The sequence below is a fragment of the Elaeis guineensis genome, chromosome 10, assembly GCF_000442705.2.
Source record: "Elaeis guineensis isolate ETL-2024a chromosome 10, EG11, whole genome shotgun sequence".
NCBI lineage: Eukaryota > Viridiplantae > Streptophyta > Magnoliopsida > Arecales > Arecaceae > Elaeis > Elaeis guineensis.
In genome coordinates, this window is record NC_026002.2 from 5,507,708 (window position 1) to 5,532,579 (window position 24,872).

Consider the following 24,872-nt stretch of genomic DNA (forward strand, 5'->3'; position numbering starts at 1 on the left):
AAATTTTTTTGAATCTTTTTTAAATTAATTATTTTTAATTTGAGAAAGTAATTTGAAATAATATTTTAATTTCAATTAATCTTTAAAATTTTATTTTTTTTATTTTTTACATTATAATTTTTTTTTAAAATTTTAAAATTTATAATTTTTTTAAAAATTTTTAAGACAAGTATTTCGAATGATGTTTTTCAATTAAATTTCATATTTTTATTTCTTTCATATTTCTTTCTCTTTTTTTTATTTTCTATGATAATTTTCTTTTTATTTCTTAAGATTTTTTTTGACATCTTTTAAAAAATATTTTTAATAAAAATTCTAAATTAATTTTTTTAATGAATTACAAATTCAAATCTTTATATTTTTAATTTCAATCAAAATTACAATTTTAATTTATTAATTAATTTTAAATTTTAAAAAATCAATTTTTTCATTTTTTTCACGATTTTTTCTCTTTTTTTTTTGTGAGAAAATTTGAAAACGCCATTTTGAATGACGTTTTCTTTTTTTTTTTTTTTTTTTTTTTTTTTTTTTGGAACGATGACACCGTGGAAAAGGGGGGTGACGTGGAAAGGAAAAAAATGCCATTCAAAATGGCGTTTTTCTCTTTTGCATTAGTTTGGTAAATAAATTTCATTTTGATATATTTTGATATTTAAGTTTTTTTTTTGAATTATTTTGGAAAAGAGCTCCCACAATAGACATGTCAAATAAGCGGGGGGAAAACCAAAGGATGGAAAGCAGATAAGAAACAGTGAAAATTTGTGTCAATCATTGTCCTTTTCTTTTCTTGCATTTTCCTTTGCAAACCAATCAGACACAAAAGTCACGTTAGCATAGCAATATCAATCAAGATCAAAAGCGCTCTCTCAGAAATTCCTTTTTGCTTTCACCTTTTCTCAGCAGTTACAAAACAAACTGCAAACCTCAACCGTGTATTCCTTTGCATTGACACTCTGGTTCTCCTATCTATCTAAGCTCCATGTGCACCCCTAATCGCCATCAAATATCCACTATCAGGCTGACAGCCGCTGGATCGCCTTGAGAAAGTGCATTATCACGAGCCCTCCAAGACCCTCGGCTGCACCATCCAAAACCATCGGCTGCATACAGTAACCAGGAAATATCAATTTAAAAGCAGACCAACATTATGTGAGAGGAAAATGAACCTGGCTTACTAATTATAAGCATAAAACAACTGACTCGCTAGCATTAGCACATTGATCGAAAGAGCAATGCATTACATCAATAGACAAGGAGAAAATGCTCTACCTAGGCCCTGTTTGTGAAGACAAAAAGCTTGTGTGTTTCTACACTTCATGCAACCAGAAAAAGGGCAGTGACAACTCTCATCAAAGGTGGATCATTTTTTTTTCCTTTTTGGGTTAAAACAGTGGATCAATTAAATACATGATGTTGGCACCGAGACAACAGTGGTTGAACCTGCAATGAAACTGATTGTTTCAAAATCCAAATGCATGCACACACTGCAGTTTTCAGACAGTCAAGCAAGAATTTGAAGTAAACTTACCTAGAGTTCACCCCTTCATTGCTAGCCCCAGTTCCTCTGTGTTTGAGGATGTGATAGTTGCAAGACATATATTAAGTTAGAAAGTTTATTAACAAACACTATAAAGCTAAGCAAGAAACACCTGTAAAGCTAAGAAAAATTACCTTAATGCCTGGTACCTTACCCACTTGGCATGCCTGATACCAACAGCTGGAGACCCTAACCTTGAAACAATTGAACTGTTGCTCATATGTTCAGCATCAGGACAATTCCCCACACTCCGTTACTTTATTTTCTGCTGGACATCTCTTTATGGCATTAGACTTCTTGGATGGCACCATCACTACCGCATGAACGTAGAAAAGGAAAAGTTAAGCAGCTTGCATGTGAGTGCTTCCATTTATGTCATTGAAAACAAGAAAAGGATGGATTAAGTGAAATTAGTCAAAGACTGAGCTTCTGGTCCTCTATGCATCAAAGGTCAAGGTTGCCCAACAAAATAAATCAGTGAATTTTGAGGGCAATATATTTCGGCATGGAACTGTAATGCCTTACCTGAAGGTTTTCTTCCTTGTCCTTGTAATGTTCCCACTTTTCGCATTATTAGAATTTATAACAGGTACAAAAGATGCATCACCAGCAATGGTTTCAGCATAAGTATTTATCACCATGTCAACTGTTGTTTTATTTTCTTCATGAGACATTCTGGACTTAGCTTTAGATCTATTGTGTTGATTACAACTGTATTATTGCAAATAAACACCAAAAAAAGGATAATGTGTTGTGTACTTTTATTGCCCCCACACTCAGCAGTACTAAAATTTACATTAGGCACAGCAGATAAGCCAGCAGGAACTCTATCACCAGTAGAATTTATGATAGCACCTGTCTCTATATTTAGTTTAATGAACCTTCTTGATTTAACCAATGACTGATCAGGTTGATTATCGCTGGAGCATTGGAAGTGAAATAAAAATCAAGGAAAAAAAATGAAAATCTTAGAGACACGGTATTTCAGCAGAGTGCAGAAAGTGAAGTGCGTTAAATCATAATACCTTGATGTTCTTTTGCCAGTTCCTTCAATGCTCCCATTTTCAGCAGTACTAGAACTTGAACTACATACAAGAGATAAGCAAGCAGGAGCTCTTTCAGTAGAAGAATTAACCATGCCATCTGCCATTATATCTTCTTTACAATATCCTCTAGATTTAACCATTGAATTATTGAGTTGATCATCACTGTAGGCAGAATAAAACACCATACAGAAAGTAACATTAAGGAAATTGAAATACAAAGAAAGCAGGAAAACAACTAGAAAAGTTGTGAATCCATCAACCTCGGTGTCTTCTTCCTTGTCCTCTTAATTCTCCCAGTTTCAGCAGTAGTAGTACTTACAATATGTACAAGAGATTCGCCTGAAGGAACCTTGTCAGCAGAAGAATTTACCTTCCCATCTGCTGCTACATTTTCTTTAACAGATCTTCTTGATCTAGCCCTCAACTTCTTAGGTTGATCATCACTGCAAAATCAGCAAAATAAAACACCAGGCAATCAGGAAAAAGAAGTTCAAGACAAAACTCTAGCGAGCAGCAAGAAGTGAAAAAACTTGATTCAAGATACCTTGATTTTTTCTTCCTTGACCTCTTGCTGCACCCACCACCAGCAGTATCAGAATTTATGCCACAAACAAGAGCTGAGTCAGTAGGAACTGCATTGGTAGAAGAATTTGTCACACCATCTGCTGTAGAATTCTCTTTAAAAGATCTCCTGGACTTAACCCTAGACTTCTTGGGTTGATTATCACTGCAATATTGGAAAAGAGAAACGTGAAAAGCATCAAAATCCAGAAATTAATCCTGGAAAACAAACATGTAGGAGTAATCAGAGGAAACCTAATGCAATACCTTGATCTTTTCTTTCCAGGTGTCGTACTATCATTATTTTCAGCCTCCGAAAAATTTACAAGTGGCGTGAAGTCATTGGGACCAATTGTTGGCCGTTCACTCTCCCGATCCACAAAATTGGATATAAGAACAGTTCTCTTCATCTTCCTAGCAGCTTGGAGTAATGGTACTTCATGAGGAAGTAAAACCTTCCATCTCCTGCACTCCCAAAACTCGATTTATTAGTGTGCAGTCTGGAACCAATATAGTCTCAGAGAATCACATAGCACAACTGTTAAAAAGAGGAACATGACTGAGGCTTCTAGCTGTTCTACAAAGGTTGAAAATGGCGGTATTTCATGAGTCTTTACCTCCTACACTGGCTATCAGTACGTGGAGGCACACAAGTTGCCACCTTGGACCAACAATATCCATGTTCAGCTATTGCTGCCAATAGCTTGGCATCTTCTTCTTCAGTCCATGCTTTCAGATTCAAAGATGGATCTAGACAATTAAGCCACCTGTCACCAGAAAAGAGCACATAATGATCATAAATAACATTAGAATAAATAGTGTCCCAAGGCAACTCTAAAATTACCTTTCTCTGCATTGAACTTGTGTCCGACCAGGGGCAAACTGAGCTATCTTATTCCAATTTTTGGCCCCAAAAAGCATGACTGCTACTTTCAGACGCTTGTCCTCATCCACAGACCACCTCCCCACCTTTCTCCTATCAGGGTTCAGGGATTTTCTCCACCTGCACTTAATGGAATCATAGAATTCATTTTGGCAATGCCCATGAATGCATCAGAAACATGACATCAAGAAAACCATAAATATATTCAGTCTAAGTAGTTTAACAATGGACTCAAAATTAGATGATTCCATGAGAATCTTGCTGAAAATGATTGCAGATGACTCTATGGAGAAATGGTGTTTACTAGTATATGAATAAACCACAGTATGGCCTACATATGATATGAGATGAGCTTCAAGAAAACAGTTGTATCAGTCTATTGAATGAAAAGCATAATGCTTAATGTAGAATAAGCATCAACAAGTTGAATGGTATTGTGTGATGCATGTAGCAAATGATAAGAATATGAAAAGAAAATTGTTTTGAAGAAAAATCATAAATGAAATAGTATATGAGACAGCCACTTGCCTATTAGAACATTGAGCACCTGTACGGCCTTCTAGATTAGAAGCCACGAGCTGCCAGTTATTATCACCAAAACTTTCTACAGCTGCACAAAGTTTAGCATCTTCATCTTCTGTCCAATCCTTGTTCAGAATATGAGGATTAAGACTCCGTTGGTAACGTGCCAGGCACTGAAAGGGAGTTCTATTTGATCCCAATGCAATTGAAATATCAATCCAATTATAAACCCCTCTTTCCTGGACAATAAATAAAAGCTTCTTATCCTCCAGTATGGTCCATGGGTTGTGATTAATCATTGGATCTTCACAGTTCAACCACCTGAATGGCAAATGGATGGAAAAAAAGAAAAATACCTAAATTGATTAACAGCTTTGAGAAAGGTGAGAAAATTAAGAAAGAAAATTTTTATTTAAGGTAGAAAAAGATATAGCTAGGCGTCAGAACAATTTTTAGTTCCAAACTAAAAGAATACTAGATGCAAATATCTACAATACAGACAATGATTCATAGAAATCAAAATTTTAAGCAACTCTTCCCTGCTTCATGTAAAAAATTGCAACCATTTTGATTCACAGGACCAATATGAGCAGCTAATTGGGTGATGAAGAGCTTGCTAGTTTATGCAATACTTGGATTACTCTTAACAAAAGAGGGCACAAAGCTGTTTAGTTGGTCATTTTCCAGAGCAAAACTACCCACTTTCTTGGATTCCACATATATCAGGATGATGGATACATTTCACTTTTCCATTAAGATACAATAAAGGTTCACCTACAAAGACAAATCAGCCAACACTTCAGAACTTGCACCACAAGCTGCAGGATAATCCAAAATGATTGGGAGAACAAAAGCGATCATAACAAGGACACCTGTAAAAACAATTGTTAATTAGATCAAGGATTTTAGTCAACCATAGGGCATGCAAGCTCATGACTGGGACAGGATGACATGTGCCATCTTCAAAAATGAGGGTGCACGGAAAGGGGTGGGGGTTGGTTTGTGGCAGGACTTGAGACACCTCATGCTTGGAACATCAAACTGTATTAACCCCATCCAACCAGCATTCGTTCAGATGGGACAGCACTGCTCAATACGGAGTGGCCCAACAAGTACAGACCTAGTTCCAGGTGTTGTTGTTGGCTCTAGACAGTACATGCCAGCTAGCATGGGCTTGCAACTGAAACTGATACTTGACAAGCGTAAGAACTACATGGTCTAGAATTATATAAACTGCAGGTCACTGTATTTACATAACTAACAAGAATTCAAGTGTCAATGCTGATGGGTGTACAGGCCACAGGCCAGAACAGAAATTGCCATGTCATGTCATGTCATTCCATACGAACATGATATGCCTTGACAAAACACAATGTATATATAAACATATATACATATACATGCATATGCATGTATGTATATATATGTTTTTTTTTAAAAAAAAATGGCTCATCACCAAGGCGTACCAAGCTGTGTGGATTTATGCTAAACAGGCATGGATCGATGGAGGCTGGCACAGGTCAATACTCTATGATGCATGGTATCACAGAAGACATGCATGTGACTGCCAGCATCAACTCAACATTAATATTGCCCCTTTATATGCTTCATTTGAGATGCCACAAAATGAAATGCAAACAAAAATACAATTCAAATAGGTAAAATAGCATATCATGGTAACTACTAATCTTCTATTTTGAATCCTAGTAATTCCACCTCTAAATCTATCCTAGATATATTTCCTTCCTATCAGTATGCTTCCTCTATTTAGATATCCAACCAGTGGCCGGTGCTTTTACTTCTTTTAACTCCATTATATACAAAACTTTGATATACCAGCAAACAAGCCCTTTGACAATTGGGCATCCAATCAATTTAAACAAAATCTTGGTGACAGATTATTCTAGATTATGAAAATTAATCAACTAAGACTACCCTTAGATAGAATGAGTTCATAGTTTGGTGGATATGCTTGTCAACAAACAATCGTCATGTAGCTAAACAAGGACATAATCCCATGTACACATGTCAATAAGTGGCAAGGATCGAATAACCAATCGTACAGTGGTACAGTTCACCCTTTGCAAGGTGTAGCAAATATGTATTGTGTCACACCCAGGCATATTGAAAAACTGTGAGTTAATACAGGGCCTACCACAATATAAATCATGCTGGTACATGACTGGTATGCCCCCATATTATGATATTCCAAACCATGATGATCCGTCTAAATTTTCTGCTAGAAAGAAGTCTTTTTCCCAAAGAAGTATCATTAATTCATTGACATATGATATTGAAAAGAAGCATATTTCAATATTATAAACAACACATGCTGCATTAAAACAATCTAGTGTTACTAGTAATGCACTATTTCTGCTTTTGCATTATAGTTTCATCCCTGGTGCAAATTTGAGTTCAAATAACATGCATTTTTAGTCACAGACCACTCACGCATGCGTATCTATAATAAAAGAAATGTGCATGTGCATCTTAATGCAACATCATCAAGGGAAGAAATCAAAAAAGCCCCTACCGTAAAATATTTTGGGCCTATATGGACGCCCATATAGACTAGCCACGCGATATTCCGTAAACAGTGGATTGCAGGAAGAGGTTAGCAGTTGGAGAGAGTATTTTCCAATCAGGGAAGCCATAGGTCACACAATCAAGGTTTTAAGTCCCAATAGGATAGGGGGCTGAAAGTCCCATCCCATTTCTATGAGAAAATGAGACCAGGACGGGGTCGGGACTCCAAAACCCATCCATGCAAGAAGAGAGAAGAAAGAGGAGAGAAAGAAAAGAAGGAAAGATAAAGAAAAGAAAAGATGAAAGGAAACAAGAAGAAAAAGAAATAAAGAAAGGAAGATAGAACAACAGGAAAGGATAGAAGGAAGAAAGGAAAGAGAAAAAAAAGAAAAAAAAAATAAAGTGATACGAGATAGAAAAAGGAAAGGAAAGAAATGAAAGTAGAAGAAAAAGCGAGAAAAGGAAGGAAAGAAAGAATGAAAGAAAAGAAGGGGAGAGAGATGGATCTATTGGAATGCATAACCGGGACTGCTGCTAGGATGGGGCAGGACAATTGAGAGTCCCATTCCATGGAGAACCAGGACAACCCTATCCCACGTGATTTAAAACCTTGCATACAATCTCAAAAAAATCAGATAAAGAGAATCAACTTTTAGAAAGGATTCGAGATATCTATTTTTCTGGGATGGCACAATTTTTGGGAGCTCCCTATCTTGACCTCTGGCTGTGTGAAGCTTGGCCTAGTCCATTGACTAGCCAGCCTAGCAGTGGCCTAGCTTGGTGCGAGAGCAATGCACAAAGGCCCACTCCCAAAAAAATTGAACCGGGGCTCTATTGTTTCAATCGGATGACTTCACCTTCTCCTTGGTAAATAACAAGGGCTAGAAAACCTTAGCCTCCGTTGGCTACAAAGCTTCCACCTCTTCCTTCTCTATCTTTTCTCTCTTTTCTCAGATTTTTGTGACTATCCGCACCATCACTAGCCGCGGTCAATCCTCATTGCAAACAAGGTATAAAGCACCCCATCCTATCCATTTTCTTCCCCAGCCTACCCCCTTGTATGTATTGTTCATGCCAACCGGATTTTAGTGAAGAACTGCGGGAACTCAAACCAAGCAAGTCATACCCTGTTCCATCGATCCGCCAAATTCTCCCTTGTTCTAGCCTTCTCTCCGCGACAACCTATGGCAACATTGAAGCCCCAACCACCAGCAAGCGGGCTAAGGCTCAATTTGACATCGAGCCCTATTTGGAACATGATCCCCTATTTTCTTTTCTTTTTCCAACCTTTTGTCGAACACTCATCATCATCACCTGCTGATGCCACCGCCTATCAACAATCCTTTGCTAGGATTCAATAGTGCCACCGCCTATCAGCAATGCTTTGCTACCATTCAGTACCATGATTGCCTGTTCACTTACCCCCCCTCTCTTCTCTCTCTTGTGATTAGTGGACCCCAACAATAGGTCCCTCCAGTTCTCTATCTTCCTCTCTTATGATTTTGGTCAACCATAGAAAGGGGTCCTAAACCATCTTGGTGGCCGTGTAATGCATTGGCCCCTTCTAGGGGTACAATCGAGTTGAGTTGAGTAGCTGAAAGCTCGAGCTCGACTCAACTCAAAATACTCGAGCTTGAAACTCAATCCGAGATCGATCGAGCCTTAACAACCCAAGCTCAAGCTCAGCTTGATGAAAAATAGGCAAAATTTAAGATTGGCTTGAATATCGACCGAGCCTTATTCGAGCTTGAGTTCAAGCTCAAAATTGAGCCTTAGTCTACTAATAATATATATTAGTATATATTATAAATAAAAATAATATTATTAAAAATATATATAAACTTGAATAGGCTCGTGAGCTTTCAACTCGAGTATCTTGCTACTCGAGCTCGACACGAAAAGCTATTCGAGCTACCCAAGCTCGATAATAATCGAGTTAAGTCGAGCTTGAACTCCAGTAGCTCACGAGCAGTTCGACTCGTTTGTGCCCCTAGCCCCCACCATGACCCTTGTCGTGCACCTTTGAACTCCATCATCATTAACCTTTGTTTATCATGAACATGGTCTGATCCTTATTCAGCAATTTGACCAGCAACTCGAGTCGCCTGTGTTCCCTTCAACTCTTCCTCTTGTTTTTCTACAATTACCCATACCTTTTTCCGATTGTTGGACTTGATTTTGTATAGGGATACAATTATTTGGAATAAGAAAAAGTCCAAAAAGGGGATATTATACTATAATCCGTAAATTGAGATTTGAGATTTTTGGAGAGAAAATTTCAGAATTTATTGGGATTTGTTTGTAAACTCGCAAGATAAGTAATGATCCACCTTTCCTAGATTATTTTATTTAATTAATATAAATTTTAATATCAAATAAATTTATGAAATTGTTTTTTGAACAAAAAATAATTTGCACTTTGGAGGTAATAATTTAGTATGGTATATTATGCATATCATTTATAGAGTTTATATAGAATATGTATATTTTGATTGTAATATGACATATTCTATAAAGAACTTAAATATGTTTTGGATGTGGACTCTTAGCTTGACCATATTATGAACCCGCCAATGGGAGTTAAATGTCAGCACTTTAATTGTTCCGGAACTTGATTACTATCGACCTACTCTGCAAGGCCTAGAGTGTGGTACTATAGACCTACTCCGAATAGGTTAAGTGCAGTAATATAGACTTACTTTGCAAGGGTCAAATGCAATACTATGGCCCTAACTATAAAAGTATGATACCATGGACCTACTTTGTAGCGGACAAGTGCGACATCATGGACCTACTCCATAGGGGTTAAATGCAGTACCATGGGCCTTACCACAAGGATAATATAGTGGTAGCTAAAGACTGTTAAGTTGATCATGATATTTTCAAATTGGACTTGTGAATATGAATATGAATATATGAGCAATATTGGATATTTTGGATTTATTTATTAAATGTAATGATTTTTTATATGCTTACTAACGGTAAAAATATTTATAAAATTTATTATATGAACATCTAGTTAAGGTATTAATTACTTATTGGACTATTGAGCTCATTATTTAGTTTCTTCTTTCATTACAAATTCAAAGATTCAGTCAAAGATAGGGTACTGCTGTGAGCATGTGATTAGAAGTGAAAGCTTATCCGACCAATGTAGCTTAGAATTAGTATTGCTTTCTTAGTTTAATGTTGGAAACATGTTATAAGTTTCATATTTTAATTACTATTTGAAGAATAGTTGGTGTAAGACTCTTGAGCATAAAAATTCTGAATATTTCTTTTTAGCTTGGATATGTTAATTATCGGATGTTGGAAAATGGATTTTTAGTTGCTTTGATTTTATTCTACTGCATTATTATGATAACATGATGGAAACCTTGCATGCTTGTGGGAGAATTGCCCTATGAGTATGTGGTTATTACCACATCCCTAACTCGCGACTTCAGGCTGGGGCATGACAAGCAGTATCTGAGATTTATCTATGGATAATTTATCCAAGAGTCCAGATGACCTGCAATCTTCAGATTATATGAAACAGGAGTAAAACTAGACTAATTTTTTTCAAGATATGAACTATTGGAACCAAGTGCATACAATTAAAATTGATAAAAAAAAAAAATCCAAAACATGGGTAACAATACTCAAGATAATAGGTTATTTAAAAGAAAAAAAACTACATTAAAAAGAAATGTTGCACTGACATAGTCAGGAACTAGTTTTAGACATGTATCCAAGTGTCTAACTCGACAACAGGTAAAAGGGAAATAGTGGGACATGAGAAGAAAAATATTATATTCTGACTAAAGCACATATTTATCTAATTAAATATCAAATGAAAGAAAAACAAAAAAAAAAGATATTTTAGTTAAGGTCTTTCAGTATACATGTTTCTCATCCAAATTCCATTAGTTCAAGGGTACAAGAAATATGACATTTCACAAATATGTTAATACACTCTTAACCAAGATCCGCAATCTCAGTACTAGGTACCATACTAGTACCCACTTGTTCAATATGGTATGGCTAGTATAGCATGCCATGCATCATGTACCAAAACAGCCATCTAATCATTTTTTTCTCACTTTTCTCGGTACACCTCAATACGAGCCGGTACACCTCAGTATGGGTCGATACACACCTCAATAGACCTCAATACAGGGCATTACAGGATCTATACCAACCTAAACTTGAGTTTCGTACCAATTCCCATCCAGTATGGTTCACCAAATACCAGGCAAGGACAATACAGTAGACCATGCTCTAAACCAACCCAAAAAAGAACAACAACCCACATCAAATGACATTGTGGTGGATCAAATCTCATTTTTGGAGAAGAGTCCAATGGTCCACCATCTTCAAAAGTTGCAAATCCGGAATTTGATTAATATCTTAGTGTTTGATGTGTATCCAACATGCCAATACATTTTTGAGCTAGATACAAGTGTCCAGGTAGCATATGTAAAAAATAATATATTTCATGTCAAGAAAGAAGAATGCAGAGATGATCCAAAAATAATTTAAATAAACTATTATAAAAAGTCAATAGCTATTTAGTTATGCCCCAATTCATACCTTGCTTCACACTCTGCACCAGAACGACCTGTGAGATACATAGAAGCCAACCGATCCCAATTGACTAACGGTATGAAAGACCTTATTTTTTCTGGTGTGATATAAAGATCACTGCTTGATAGTGCAGACATTAAATTTGAATCTATATCACTGCAAAAAAAATTTTAAAAATATATATATATGTAGTTAAAAATGTCAAGCAACATAAACTTATAAACCAATCTAAATTGAAACTTTTCACAGCTCGCTAAAACAATAGACTAATTTGACTGACAGGCCTTCTGCCATCTTTCAGGTCATGTGATCAGTAATAAAAGAAATATAAACCTAAGCATTCTCATATACCTCTCAAAATTCATCGAATTCAAAATAAGCATCTCTTGATATTGTTGCTTTATACCCTTTGGAAGTTTTTCCTTTTCCATGTTTGACCATGTTTGTTTTCTCAGTGAGACTGGGAAAGTCTTAAGGACCATCTTATATTTGGAAACATGGGAGTTCTCAGCTGGGCCAAGACACAAGGCAGAAACTCTTTTATAACTGGCCTGCAACAAACAAAATCCTCTGTCAGTTGATGCAAATGTGTTTCATCAAGTTCTAAATGAGGCAATACTTAAACCTTAAGAATTTTATTTGAAAAAAAAAATGAAAGCACTCAAAAACCAACACAGTGAACCTGTAGAATGGTGCCATGACAAATTCTGCAGGTGGACATATAAGGACATGTAACCATCTATATGAGATGTTCCTTGCTCATGTGGCTACAACCAAGATATATACAACTGCAGATGAGATTATTGCAGCAATTCCAGAAGCATGCAAAGGATAATTGACAAATATAAGAGTAGAAAATATTGTATATAATATACACATACACACACAAGCACCATATTTGTTGTAAGCAAGATTTGCGGACTCGATACTAGAACCCATGCCAGCTGGCCGGCGGTACAGGCCCATACTGGATCGGACCAGCGTGGACCAACACAGGGAAAGGAAGCGAACCAGAAGGAAAAGAGAGAAAGAGAGAGATAGAGAGAGAGGGAGGGGAAGAAAGAAAAGGGGGGAAAGCCATTGGAGAGGCCACCGAAACAGCCTCCGACTAACCGCTGTGGTCGTCGGACGGCGCAGTCTACGTGGGCAGCACCACAGTCGCCCCTATTTCACGGATTTTTTTAAAAAAAATCCGAAACAACGTAAAGCCAGCAATGGATTTGCCGGCTTCACTATTCATCATCCTTTTTAAAAAAAAGATGATGAAGGAACAAAGGCAGTAGCCCCTGTTCCGCGGCTCCGTCCCCATGGTTTTCGCTGCTCGATGGCTCCGATGGCCACTCGGCAAGCTCCGGCGGCCTCTCTGCCAGCTGCGCTTCCCTTCATTACTTCGCTCCCCTCTCTCTCTCTCTCTTTCTCGCTTGTTTAAAAGTCCTATCAGGCGATGGTCGAGCCACGAAGGCTTCTGCAGCCCTCCAACAGCCGCAGCGGGCCACCGCCAGCCTTCGGCGGTGTCTACTCTCTCTCCCTCTCCTCCTCTCTTCCTCTCTTTCCCTCTCTTTCTCCCTTGGTGCCGGCATATGCCGCTTTCCAAGCCGAAACCGTCCCGATTCTCCGTCGGTCCGGTTCAGCACGCCTCGAACCACCCAATTTGGGACAGTTCTGAAAACCTTGGTTGCAAGTTTTCGGAGTTATTCAGAAAATCTGAAAAGAACCAATGACCAGGGCATCTATTATGTGCTAGAATGATGTATGAGTACCAAAAGAATCTAATTCATCAATAAGGATGAACATGGTAATAATAAGGTTTTCCAGTCATCTCATGCAGTTGGGCATTGGTAAGTAGAGCACTCAGTTCTTGCCTCAAGGTTCATCGACAAATCAGGAGCCTCATCTTACAAGAGTTATGAAAAATTATACAAGAGAACAAGATCCAAAATAATATCAATATCCTCAAAAAGATCATGAGAAAAGATGTCCAAATAAAATAAAGAATACGAAACCTAACAGAAGGTACAGACCTTTTTTCTTTCTGTGCACGCTTTATTTTTTTTTCCCTTTTTTTTCCTTTACTTTTCTTGTCAAGGAGGTCAGTTCTACTGCCAGATATTTCCCCATAAATTTTTAATCTCTCATAGGGTAAAAGTGAGGCTCCAATTTACAGATGAATGCCAAGTAAAGACTCACAAAGGACAAGCACCTCAAGTTCTCCCCTAAAAAGGAAACCATTTCAATACAGATTGACAAAAACACTTCCCAACATTATTTACCTAGAGTGATTATGAAAACTTCTAGTTCTTTCTACTACACTTCCCACCAAAGAGATGCTACAGCATATTCTCAAGCTTTCTTCAGACTTCAAGGAAGCACATAATGGCAAAGATCACAATAACAACCAAAACCTCTAAAAGACAAAATGATGACCCACCTTCCAACATACTCATCCTCCAATCAGCAGACAGATCACCTTTGCCTCCCCCTTTCTAGCAGTATATCTTGGTCCATGCTTGCAAATGATACACTTTCTTATTAGTTGCAGATGTGAGTGGTTTCCTTTCCAACAAGAAATATTGCATGTGGCTATAGTTCCATCACCGAAAGGAACAAATTTCATGCCCTTGTTAAACATGGCGACAGATGTAAAAGCAAAGATCAGTATTCTCACTGCAGAACTGCTTCAAATTTCTTTGATCAAAGCATAAAAAAGGCAAAGCACCGATAGGATTTTGTATTCAACCATACATAGAACTCCCTACATGACAATATCAAAAAAAATTGTGATCTTGTGTAATCTTTCCTCATACCTAGGAGTGGCAATTGGATCGGGTCGGGTCATAAAACGGATCGGGCCAATGCGGGTCGGGTCAGAAATCGTCAATCCAAACCCGACCTATTTATTAAACGGATCAAAAATTCAAACCTGAATTCGATCTATTTATTAAACAGGTAATCCGACCCGACCCATTTAATCCGTTTATTAAATAGGTCAAATTAGGTTAAACGGGTTAAACAGGTTAAACAGTTCAGGTTAAATAGATCAGAAACAGGTTAAACAAATTTTAAACAGGTTTAACGGATCTTAAATGGGTTAAATAGGTTAAACAGATCGGGTTAAATAGATCAAAAATAGATTAAATAGGTTAAATGGGTTATCTAACTCAACTCGACCTGAATATTAAACGGATTAAACACGTTAAACAGATCAGATATCTTAAACCCAAATCCGACTCAATTATTAAACAGGCTAAACAGGTCGACCTGTTTATGACCCAAACCCATTTAGCCTAAACCCAAACCTATTTATGACGGGTCAAACACGGGTCGGGTTGGTGGGTCAGGTCATATTTTGCCCGCCCTAATCATACCAAATAATCTTGTCAGTTCTGCTACTTCAACCAGAAGCATCCATTATTAACCTCAAAGGTAAACCTCCAAACGTTCTTTGCGTACATCAGTCTACTGCCTCATGAGTACACATTTGACCCTTGATTTCTGATAATGATGCTCCAACCATTCATAATTTCTGAAAACAATGCATTGCTTTAACCAATTAAAAGAGATTAGATGTCAATATTTATATATAAGTTTTAGCAATCATCAAATGACTGCGTATTAGAACAGAAACCATGAATTTCATAGATATCCTGAATCCCTGCCAAGATATCGATGTAAATATTTATATAAAGTTTTAGCAATCATAAAAATGACAGTATATTAAAACAGAAAATGTAAATTTTATAGATATCTTCAATCAGTTGTAATCAAATCAAACCCAGGCTTTCCATTTCCCCTGCATGCTTTCTATCAGTTCATCGCAGTTCAAGATCTTGCTGATTTAAATCTCAGAGCTTATTTTGCCTTTTTGCTTACAATCAGTTTAAAGCCTTGTGCGAAATAAAGTCTAGTAGTCTGCTAATCAACATCAGAACAAGTCATCAGGCCTCCAATGTTGTGCATAGCATGCAGTAATTATAGATCAAAAGTTGCAGCTTCAAAACAAAGCAAACAACAGATGAGTATGATTAATGAATAATGACGAACAGCTAGAATAAATTATGCCAAATGACACATTAAAGGTCACAACTCACAAGTGTCATAGAATCTTACATGGCCTACAAGGCCTACAATGAGAACGTAACAAATTACACCAAATGACACATTAAATGTTATAGCTTCACATAATCTAACATGATTTACAAGGCCTACAATGACAAATAGCTAGAATTAACTACACCAAATGACATACTAAAGGTTGAAGATTCACAGAATCTAGCATGACTCATAAGGCCTTGTGTTCCTTTCTCCTTAATTGTTAACCAAAAAAAAAGAGAAATTAAAAGAAGATGCTTGAGAAACTATAAAAAGGAAATAAAGATTGGACACAGAAATGCAGAAGTTATAGCGGAAAAGAACAAAATAAATATTTAGATCAAGAAAGATCAGTTCATCCTGAGTTTCCAAATATAATTATCAGTTGCTGAGGGAGGTAAGCCAGGTCAGAATGCCAATGCACCAATCAGCAGTAATTGTAATGCTTGCATGAATTGCCTAGAGACTATTGTTCGTTGTTTCCAGATATCCAGGGTTTCTTATTTTACAAAAGGACCACATAACTGTACAAGTGATCAATCAGGTCATCTTCCCGAAGGAATGAGCCAATTCTCAAACCCAGATACATATATGAACACATAGAAACGAACTATTGGACTTGTACTAATAAGCAGTCCAGATGTCTTTGCTCATCAGCAGATAAAGCACTCAAAAACATCTAAACTGTTTCTCTCTTAATTCCATTGACTATAATGATCATTTCCTTCATGCTAAAAGGCTTTTCATCTAACTGCTTGCACACTAACAAGCAATGATGTAGAACAGCAATGTGATATCATACTTTCTTCCATAAAGCAATAAATTGTTGCTTTTTATGTTCATCATTTTCTCAATACCAATACTTAAAAGCAAATACAAAAGATTCTTTCCAGGGAGCCATCACGTTCTCATATTAGTGATTGATGTAAAAGATCCCCTCACATCTTTAACTGGCTAAATAGTATTAAAGATCTCTATATTCCATTAAATAGCTTGATTTTTAATTTATACATCAGTACATGAACATCTACATTAACAGTCCATCCACTTTGACGGAAGTCCAGTCCCCATATCTAATCCACATATCCTGGTCATGAACCCACATCCACTTGAAACAAGAATTTTCATCGTTAGAAGTTCCAGAATATTGGACTTATAACCAAGGTTTTGTGGCACTTCGTGTTTTATGTTAAATCAGATAGTTTAGACATAAAACAATCCATGAAAGTAGACCTGGTTAATTTGATAATGAAGACAGGAAAATTTGTTGATAGAGATTTGCAAAGCAAAAAGACAAGCATATGTCTGGCAATCCTAATGCGGCCAAATTTTTCGATCAGAAAACACACTAAATGTGAAATGAATCAATATTATAATGAGAAGAGAAATACCATCACACTCAACAACAACAACAAGGAAAAGAAAATGAAACAAACCACACCAACAAAGAGTAGGAAGTTGGAACAGGATGAAAGCAAAGCAAATGATCTTAAAGATACTTGATCTTCAGGGCTGCTAATAGATCAGATTAACCAAGTATCCAAATCAAGCAGATGCTATATAAATTACCTGGAACAAAATTTTGAAATATGATTAGGTGCATAGCAGCTTGGTATGGTGAAACCTTTCAGTTCATAATATGGTGAAGCAACCCAATTGATATGTCTTGTCCTACTCAGTACATAACAATTTAGTAATTGAAATTGAAGCTTAAAAGTCCATTTGTTAGTGAAACCAAATGAATGCAGAGCTCAAACCACGCTCTGCCCCCAATCAAATCAACCTATTTGGACCCTCAAGAGATTGAAAAGGAATAATAAAAAAGGCCATGATCAGTTATGTTCATGGCGATCCAGGTTCCTAGGAGGGGGTGAACTGGGGGCAAACCTAAATTTTGACAATTTTTTTATACAAAATGGCTGCCTCAAGACTCAAACCTGTGCAACTGCACTTGTCGGCTCAAGCCCTTACCATTGCACCAAGCACTGGCCCCTTATAGAAACTGAAAAGGATAATGTAGAAAAATTCATTTTCCAATTTATATAGAGTAAATACAATGAACAATCATTTGGCTGTTTAAGGACTAGGAATAGTTAAAAACAGTCAGAAGAGAAAACCTGAGAAAATCTAAATGGCCGTTTTGTGAAAGAATTAAAGAAGTCTCCTCAAATGCTCAATTGGCAATGAAAATTGATGGAGAATAACTAATATTCACGAGGCAGGGTTAATTGATTGCATTTATGATGAGATTTATTTATGACAAAGTTATTAACGGAAAGGACACTAAAAGGGTTTTCTTCAAAAAATAAATTAAGAAACAAAAACATGTAAATTGTGGAAAGTACTCGGGTTTAGGCAATCATTTTGCTTAGTAAATAATATATATAGTCGACATATCTCTGCTTGCTCACTCTCAATTCTAAATTGTTCTTGTGAAAACAATTTTCTGCAGTAAAATCAATTAATATTGACACAAATATGGATTTCAGATATAAATAGTTAATATACCATTTCTTTCACATGCCTAACCCCATTTTAGACGTAGCAAAAGCTGATAAAAACAGATCATATTAAGCTTGGTATGTGACATTGGCCAACCTCAACGACCTTAAGATCCTTCACTAAAAACAAAACAAAACAAAACTACTTGTAAATTAATTCTACTATTTGGGTTTTAATAATAAATTTCATTTGTCCATTGACAATCACTGGCACATAAGCATCAAATATATGACATCTTAATCCAAAGAACCAGTTTCCAAAGCAATGTCTGTGAATTTTCATCGGGAGAACAACTTTACCTTTTCTTTCATCTTTTTTTCAATTCTCATCTTTCATTTCATTAAAGATCGATCCTATAAAGCAAGTCGAGTGCTGCTGCAGCATAAATTTTACACTCCAGAAAGCACTATAATACAATAGAACAGACAGCATCCCTTATTCCCAAATAAAATGAAACACCTACTTTAAAGAGAAAAGAAACCTTTTAGCAAGATACGGAAACCAAACAATGGAACAGCTCTTGGAATACAAATGTCGACAAGATATAGTAAGGTAATGGGAGGATGACATAGCATGAAAAATATAAGATTACAGCCAGGGTATGTTAGCCTCAAGGAATGTAATTTCAGCCCTGGCCTATTAGCAAGGTACCTAACAATCAAGCAAGCTCTAAAGACTGAACAGGCCACATCCCTATTACCAGTGCTGCAGACAGGTGATGAACATGATTTATTCAACACAAAGGAATCTTTAATCATTGCTGTGATTCCACGTATCATGATTATTTATGGAAGATCTGATAAATATACTCCCCATTTTAGTTATTATTCCTTTCATCTGTTATTCATATATTAATGAGTTCAGTTTCATTTTAAAAAAGTTCACTTAAAAGTGAAGTGAGATGCACAGCCTCACCCATCTCTAAGTGAAACTCATGCCCTCACATAAAAATCCAGCAGCCATGCTGGATGTTTGCTTTATATAAAGATATACGGCACGCACCTTGAAAGCACTAGAATTGACTGATGTCTTTTGAGCCTAGTTATGCAAGTAAACTCAATAACAGTCCAGGCAGAAGTAATGTAATATCCTGGCAAAAGAGGTTTTAAAGAAAATATTAACTGGAAGCATGAACTGAATCTTGGAATCAACATGCCCCATGATGATGGGTAAGTCAAGGTAATCAAGTACACTTGGTTGATTAAAAATATATGATTAACAATTCAGTCAAAAACAAAGCTCATACAGTTGCACTGAACATTTAGCAATTGTGATAAATGCATGAAGTCCATGCATATGCAATCTTAAGATATGGTGGTTTTCTCTAGGCCCTGTACATAAAAGCAATTGGTTTTGGATATCCATTATCTATGCCCAAATGACTTATATTGAACCCATGAAGAACATGTGAAAGGCTTGAAGGAGACGGTCTTTGGATGGTAACTAGCTTGGAAGAATCTCTGCGTCTGTCTTTCATGTTGACATGACCTAAAACCAGTTTAAGTTGTTAAAAAATCCTCTAATTTTCATTAAAAATCCAAAAGGTGAAACAGATTGAATCTTTGCAATGACACTGATCTATGAAAAATAATAAACAGTTTCACCAGAATTATGTTAATGACTTAATGTACTGACCTTATGTACACATGTAATACCATTTAATTTGATTAAATTCACAAAGTGTTGGTGCCAAACGTAGGTGGCCATGACATGGCAATCTAATCATATTCCCATTAGAAGATACATTCTTGAAAACTAAGGAAGTTTCCAGTTATGTATGGGAAAATGCATCAAAAATCGTATACAATAGCATACAATCCAAAATGTACTTAGTTTATACTTCATAACAATTCCTCAAATAATGAATGGCCTAAGCTCTTTGAACCAGTTAAAATGATGGCCATATAATTTTCAAATAATAGGTACCAAAAATTTTTAATATAATATTTTTTTCTTTCTGATGGTTTTTGCAAGACCTTTGAGTCAAATGCTTTTATCTCAGACATATAATGTCATAGTGGAATTGCATTTCATTTGGAACATAGGTTATTTGCACCTTAGAGATGAACATAGCTATCTATATCAAAAGTTATCATCTTCCATGTTCATCTTGACTCTCTCAAGATTTAGAGGAACTTTGAGCGCTGCTCATTTGTTGCATGAGCTTAAACTGTGAGCAATAAGGGATATCTCTCTACCTGTCAATTGCCCAAATAGATTTCATGACAAGCCCCTGTTATTGAATAATTTGTTTCCCAATGTGTTGAGGTCAAGCTCATAGTCAGTTAATCTGCTCTTTCAGAAAGCCTTCTCAACTTCAAGTTGCACTCTATAACAGACCCATGATGGGAAAGACTTGGATCATGATGATGATGATGTGTACAGCACTAACATCATAGGTGTTACCGTGCTAGTATATACAATTTGCTCTACTTTGTGAATGACTATCTTCATTTTTCGTAGGTAAAACATGACAAGATTCTACACCGCCCTCTCTTCACACAGGGGCCTCCACCAAATTGCCCCCAAAATGCTAGGTTAATTGGCATTAAGCATCTGAGGGCTAGACCCCTTCCAACTTAGGCTAACATATTAGGTCCCACAAAAATTAGATAGATGCCTTTAGATTCAACATCCCACTCTAAAAGGCATCGCCTCTGGATTCTGTCAACATCCTTTCCAAAAGATTTCCCCAAAGAAGAGAAAACATCTCTCAAGACCAATTATCCCTGTCTCATTAACCCCACTGCCATGTGCTCTTCCTATGGCCATTCCAGGCCTTTTCTGGCCAGTTAACAACAGCATTTTGGGGGCTACCAGTGAATTTGCTTTCAAGGTTAAGAGAATGCTTGGGAAAATGTCCTTATTTAAGTAGCAATTTCATACCCTTTTATTTCACTGAATATGGTTCGATTGGGTCTTGAATAGTCAAGAATTTTCCTACATTTTTTACAACAAAGAAAAAGGATGAAATTTCATTTGACCTTGATCTTTGTGAAGCGAAGAAGATGCTATATGGATCTACAAAACCTCCTGCTAATATCCATAATGACTTGTTTTTGATAATGAATGAACATTACCATGTGTATATTCAAATGCATGGTGGACATTGGAACTCTGATTCATTTCTCCCTTTGCTTCAAAATAAATATGTTTTCACTTTCATACCTTCTCCTTAAAATGAAAGTGGACATTCCAGCACCGCAATCACTTGTTCTGATTCTACATATTGATCATTTTGAACTAAAATAGAACTTTGTAGTGAAATATTCATGTGATAGATTATATTCCGAGTCTTAGTGGTTATACATAATGTTGGAAGATAAGTGAATATCATAATGAGTTGTTAAGATTATGACTACTATGGTAAGTATGACCTCAAAGATTCCAAGATCAGATATCATGACTATTATGGTCAGAATATCATGGCTATTGTGGTCATAAATATCATAGCTATTATGGTAGTAATAATTATAGATTCCAGAATCAAGTTTATCCTATTGTTAGATACAATTGTTTAGCTTCCATATGTGTGTGGATACAATTGTAAAGCTACTATAGTAGCTATTCCATTTTAGTCTATTTAAAGAGTTGTATTCATGAAGTTGATGATGAGACATAAAAACATTATCTTTTATGGCTCTTTTTCCACGTGGTATCAGAGCCAGCCAACCCTAGCCGTGCTCCACCATAGCCGCCAGCCGCTCTAGAAAAATGCCCAGCTACCGTCGGCCAGGGCTAGAAAATTCTCTACTGTCGCAGTTCAGACCTGCTATACGTCTTGCCACCACTGACAAGCCCTGAAAAAGGCTCCCTTGCCGCCGGCCAGCCACTATCCAGCCTTTATCGATTCCTGTTCTGCTATTGATCATCTCCGATCTATTTTTTCTATTGCAATCAGATCTTGGTTCAGCAATATTTCTTGATCTAAGATAATGAAGACAGCGATGACGGGATCAATCAGAGACAAAGGAGACTCCTCATCCGGAGCCACAATAAAGAAGAGTAATACTGTCACCAGCACACCTCCCGGGGCAAACTATTTCGCTGGCTCTACTCTTCCGCTTACCATTCACATAAAACTGAATGATATAATTACTTAAAATGGTCGCAATCGGTCAAGTTGGCCATGAAAGATCAAGCCAAGTTTGGATATCCGACGGGTAGTGTCAAAGAGCCCGCTGAAACTGATCCCAATTTTAAGACTTGGACGATGGAGAACGCAGTGGTTATAGCATGGCTCCTCAATTCTATAGAGCCGACCATTGCAAAGACCTATCTATTTCTCTCAACAACGAAAGAAATCTGGGATGCTGTTAAGGAGACATATTCTGATCGAAAAAATTATTCCTAAATCTTCGAGTTAAAGTCCAAGCTATAGCGATCAACACAGAGAGATCGAGATGTTACCACCTACTACAATAAGATAGTAACACTGTGGCAGGAGTTGGACCTATATCGCACAGTTGAGTTAAAGGATCTCAAAAAATATGCAAAGCACAAAAAGGGTGAAGATGCTGATAGGGTGTATATGTTCTTGGTTGATGTGAATCAGAAATTTGATGATGCAAAAGGGAGAATCTTAAGTCGAAAGCCATTGTCCTCTATTAGGGAAGTGTTCTCTGAGATCCGACTAGAAGAGAAACGGAGGAAGGTTATGCTTCATTCATCCTCGTCTCATGTTGCTCCTGGAGCTGAAAGTTCAGCCCTTGCAATCCAAAAATCGGAGGCAGAAGGAAAAAAAAAAGCAGCCATGATGTGACCATTGCAGGAAGCCGGGGCATTCTCGAGAGACTTGTTGGCACCTTCACGGCAAACCTCTTAACCAAAAAAAGAAGCCCAATAGGGAGCTCTTCAAGCCACCACTGATAATACTCAGAAGCAATCGATCGAATCTGACTCGGCCAGTTTCACGAAAGAACAATTGGAGCAACTATATCGACTGTTTAAATCTTCACAATTCTCTATCACTCCTTATTCTCTAGCCCATCAAGATAATTCAATTGTGTCATTCAATACCTCCCTTGATTTTCAAAATCCTTAGATTATTGACTCTGGGGCAACAGATCATATGACTAGTTATTCTCGGTTATTTTTATCTTATAGTCCCTATGCAGGCAATAAAATAATCAAGGTTGCTGACGGATCTTTTTCAGCAATTGCCAAAAAGGATTCGGTCATGGTCTCACCTACACTGACCCTCCATAATATCCTTCATGTTTTCAAATTATCCTGTAATTTATTGTCCATCAGTAAACTTACCTACGATCTGAATTGTCGTGCTAATTTTCACCATTCTCACTGTGAATTTCAAGATCTGGCAACGGGAGGACGATTAGCATTGCTAGAGAAAGAGGAGGATTTTATTTTCTTGAAGATGGATCACGATCTGGTAGACTTGTTCAGGATATCTGTTTAGTGTCTGTTTCTTTTTCTACTAATCATGAAATAATGTTGTGGCACTATAGATTAGGCCATCCGAGTTTTCGCTATTTAAAACATTTGTATCCAAATTTATTTTTAAATAAAGATCCATCTTCATTTAAATGTAAAATTTGCACTTTAACAAAATTACATAGGCAGTTTTTCCCTCACAACCATATAGGCCAACATAACATTTTTCATTAATTCACAGTAACGTGTGGGGATCCTCAAGGATTCCATATAATTTTCGAAAAAAAATGGTTTGTCTTTCATTGATGACCATACTAAAATTGTTGGGTGTACCTATTAAAGAAAAAATCTGAAGTTGTTAAAATTTTTAAAAATTTTTACTCTACAGTTCATACCCAATTTAACAAAAAAATTTAGATTTTTCGGAGTGACAATGGCAGAAAATCTTTTAATTCAACTTTAGGGCAATTTTTTTTGAAAAGGATAATGTTCATCAAAGTTCTTGTACTAATACCCCACAACAAAATGAGATTGCGGAAAAAAAATAGACATCTTTTGAAAATTGCTAGAGCCCTTCTTTTTGCAACTAATGTTCCTAACTATCTTTGGGATGAAGCAATTCTTACAGCCACGCATCTCATTAATCGCATGCCCTCAAAGATTTTGAATTTTAAAACTCCTTTGCATATTTTCACAAAAAATTTTCTAACTCTCGAATACCCTCTGGTCTACCTATTCGACTGTTTGCTTGCATGGTTTATGTCCATAATTATGATCAAAATCATGAGAAACTTGATCCGAGGGCCATTAAGTGTGTATTTGTAGAATATGCACCTACCCAAAAGGGGTATAAGTGCTATGATCCCATTTCAAAAAAAAAAAATTGTAACAATAGATGTCTTCTTTTTTGAACAAACTCCATATTTTAACTCTCATCTTCAAGGAGAGAGAGAGAAAGAAAATGTGAGAAATTTTAGTATATTTGAAAATGAATTCATTTTTTTTTTGTTCCCCATCGTGTGGATGTCCTTACACTTGCATCCGAGAATAAAATTATTGCTGAAAATGAAAATCCAAACCAGACAAATGATGCTGAAAGTGAAAATTCTACAACAAACATTGATAAAAATCCTTCAAATATTTTAAATAATAAAGAACTTGAAGGTTCACCTGTGGTCCCACCACATATTCATAATCAGAGTGAAAGAGAAGTAAATATAGACAGACGCTTTAAAAAAATCTACTC

At 36.5% G+C, this 24,872-nt stretch overlaps 1 protein-coding gene across 4 annotated transcripts in view; it reads right to left on the bottom strand.

Moving 5' to 3' along the window:
- Positions 1 to 747: 747 nt before the first annotated feature.
- The window catches only part of LOC105053113 (uncharacterized), a 30,125-nt gene continuing 6,000 nt past the window's right edge, over positions 748 to 24,872 (bottom strand). The window contains exons 3-15 of one of the 4 annotated variants that reach the window (XM_019853139.3): positions 11,993 to 12,192; positions 11,648 to 11,797; positions 4,556 to 4,870; positions 3,989 to 4,147; positions 3,762 to 3,911; positions 3,412 to 3,609; positions 3,128 to 3,310; positions 2,844 to 3,026; positions 2,563 to 2,622; positions 1,672 to 1,850; positions 1,529 to 1,564; positions 1,270 to 1,440; positions 748 to 1,100 (exon numbers count right to left, since the gene is read on the bottom strand). In XM_019853139.3, the coding sequence (XP_019708698.2) occupies positions 1,826 to 1,850; positions 2,563 to 2,622; positions 2,844 to 3,026; positions 3,128 to 3,310; positions 3,412 to 3,609; positions 3,762 to 3,911; positions 3,989 to 4,147; positions 4,556 to 4,870; positions 11,648 to 11,797; positions 11,993 to 12,192 (1,623 nt within the window). In that variant the 3' untranslated portion in view covers positions 748 to 1,100; positions 1,270 to 1,440; positions 1,529 to 1,564; positions 1,672 to 1,825. Of the gene's footprint in view, positions 1,101 to 1,269; positions 1,441 to 1,528; positions 1,565 to 1,671; positions 1,851 to 2,562; positions 2,746 to 2,843; positions 3,027 to 3,127; positions 3,311 to 3,411; positions 3,610 to 3,761; positions 3,912 to 3,988; positions 4,148 to 4,555; positions 4,871 to 11,647; positions 11,798 to 11,992; positions 12,193 to 24,872 lie in introns of all 4 variants that reach the window. The other 3 variants (XM_010934152.4, XM_029267013.2, XM_029267014.2) reach the window with 3 other exon arrangements.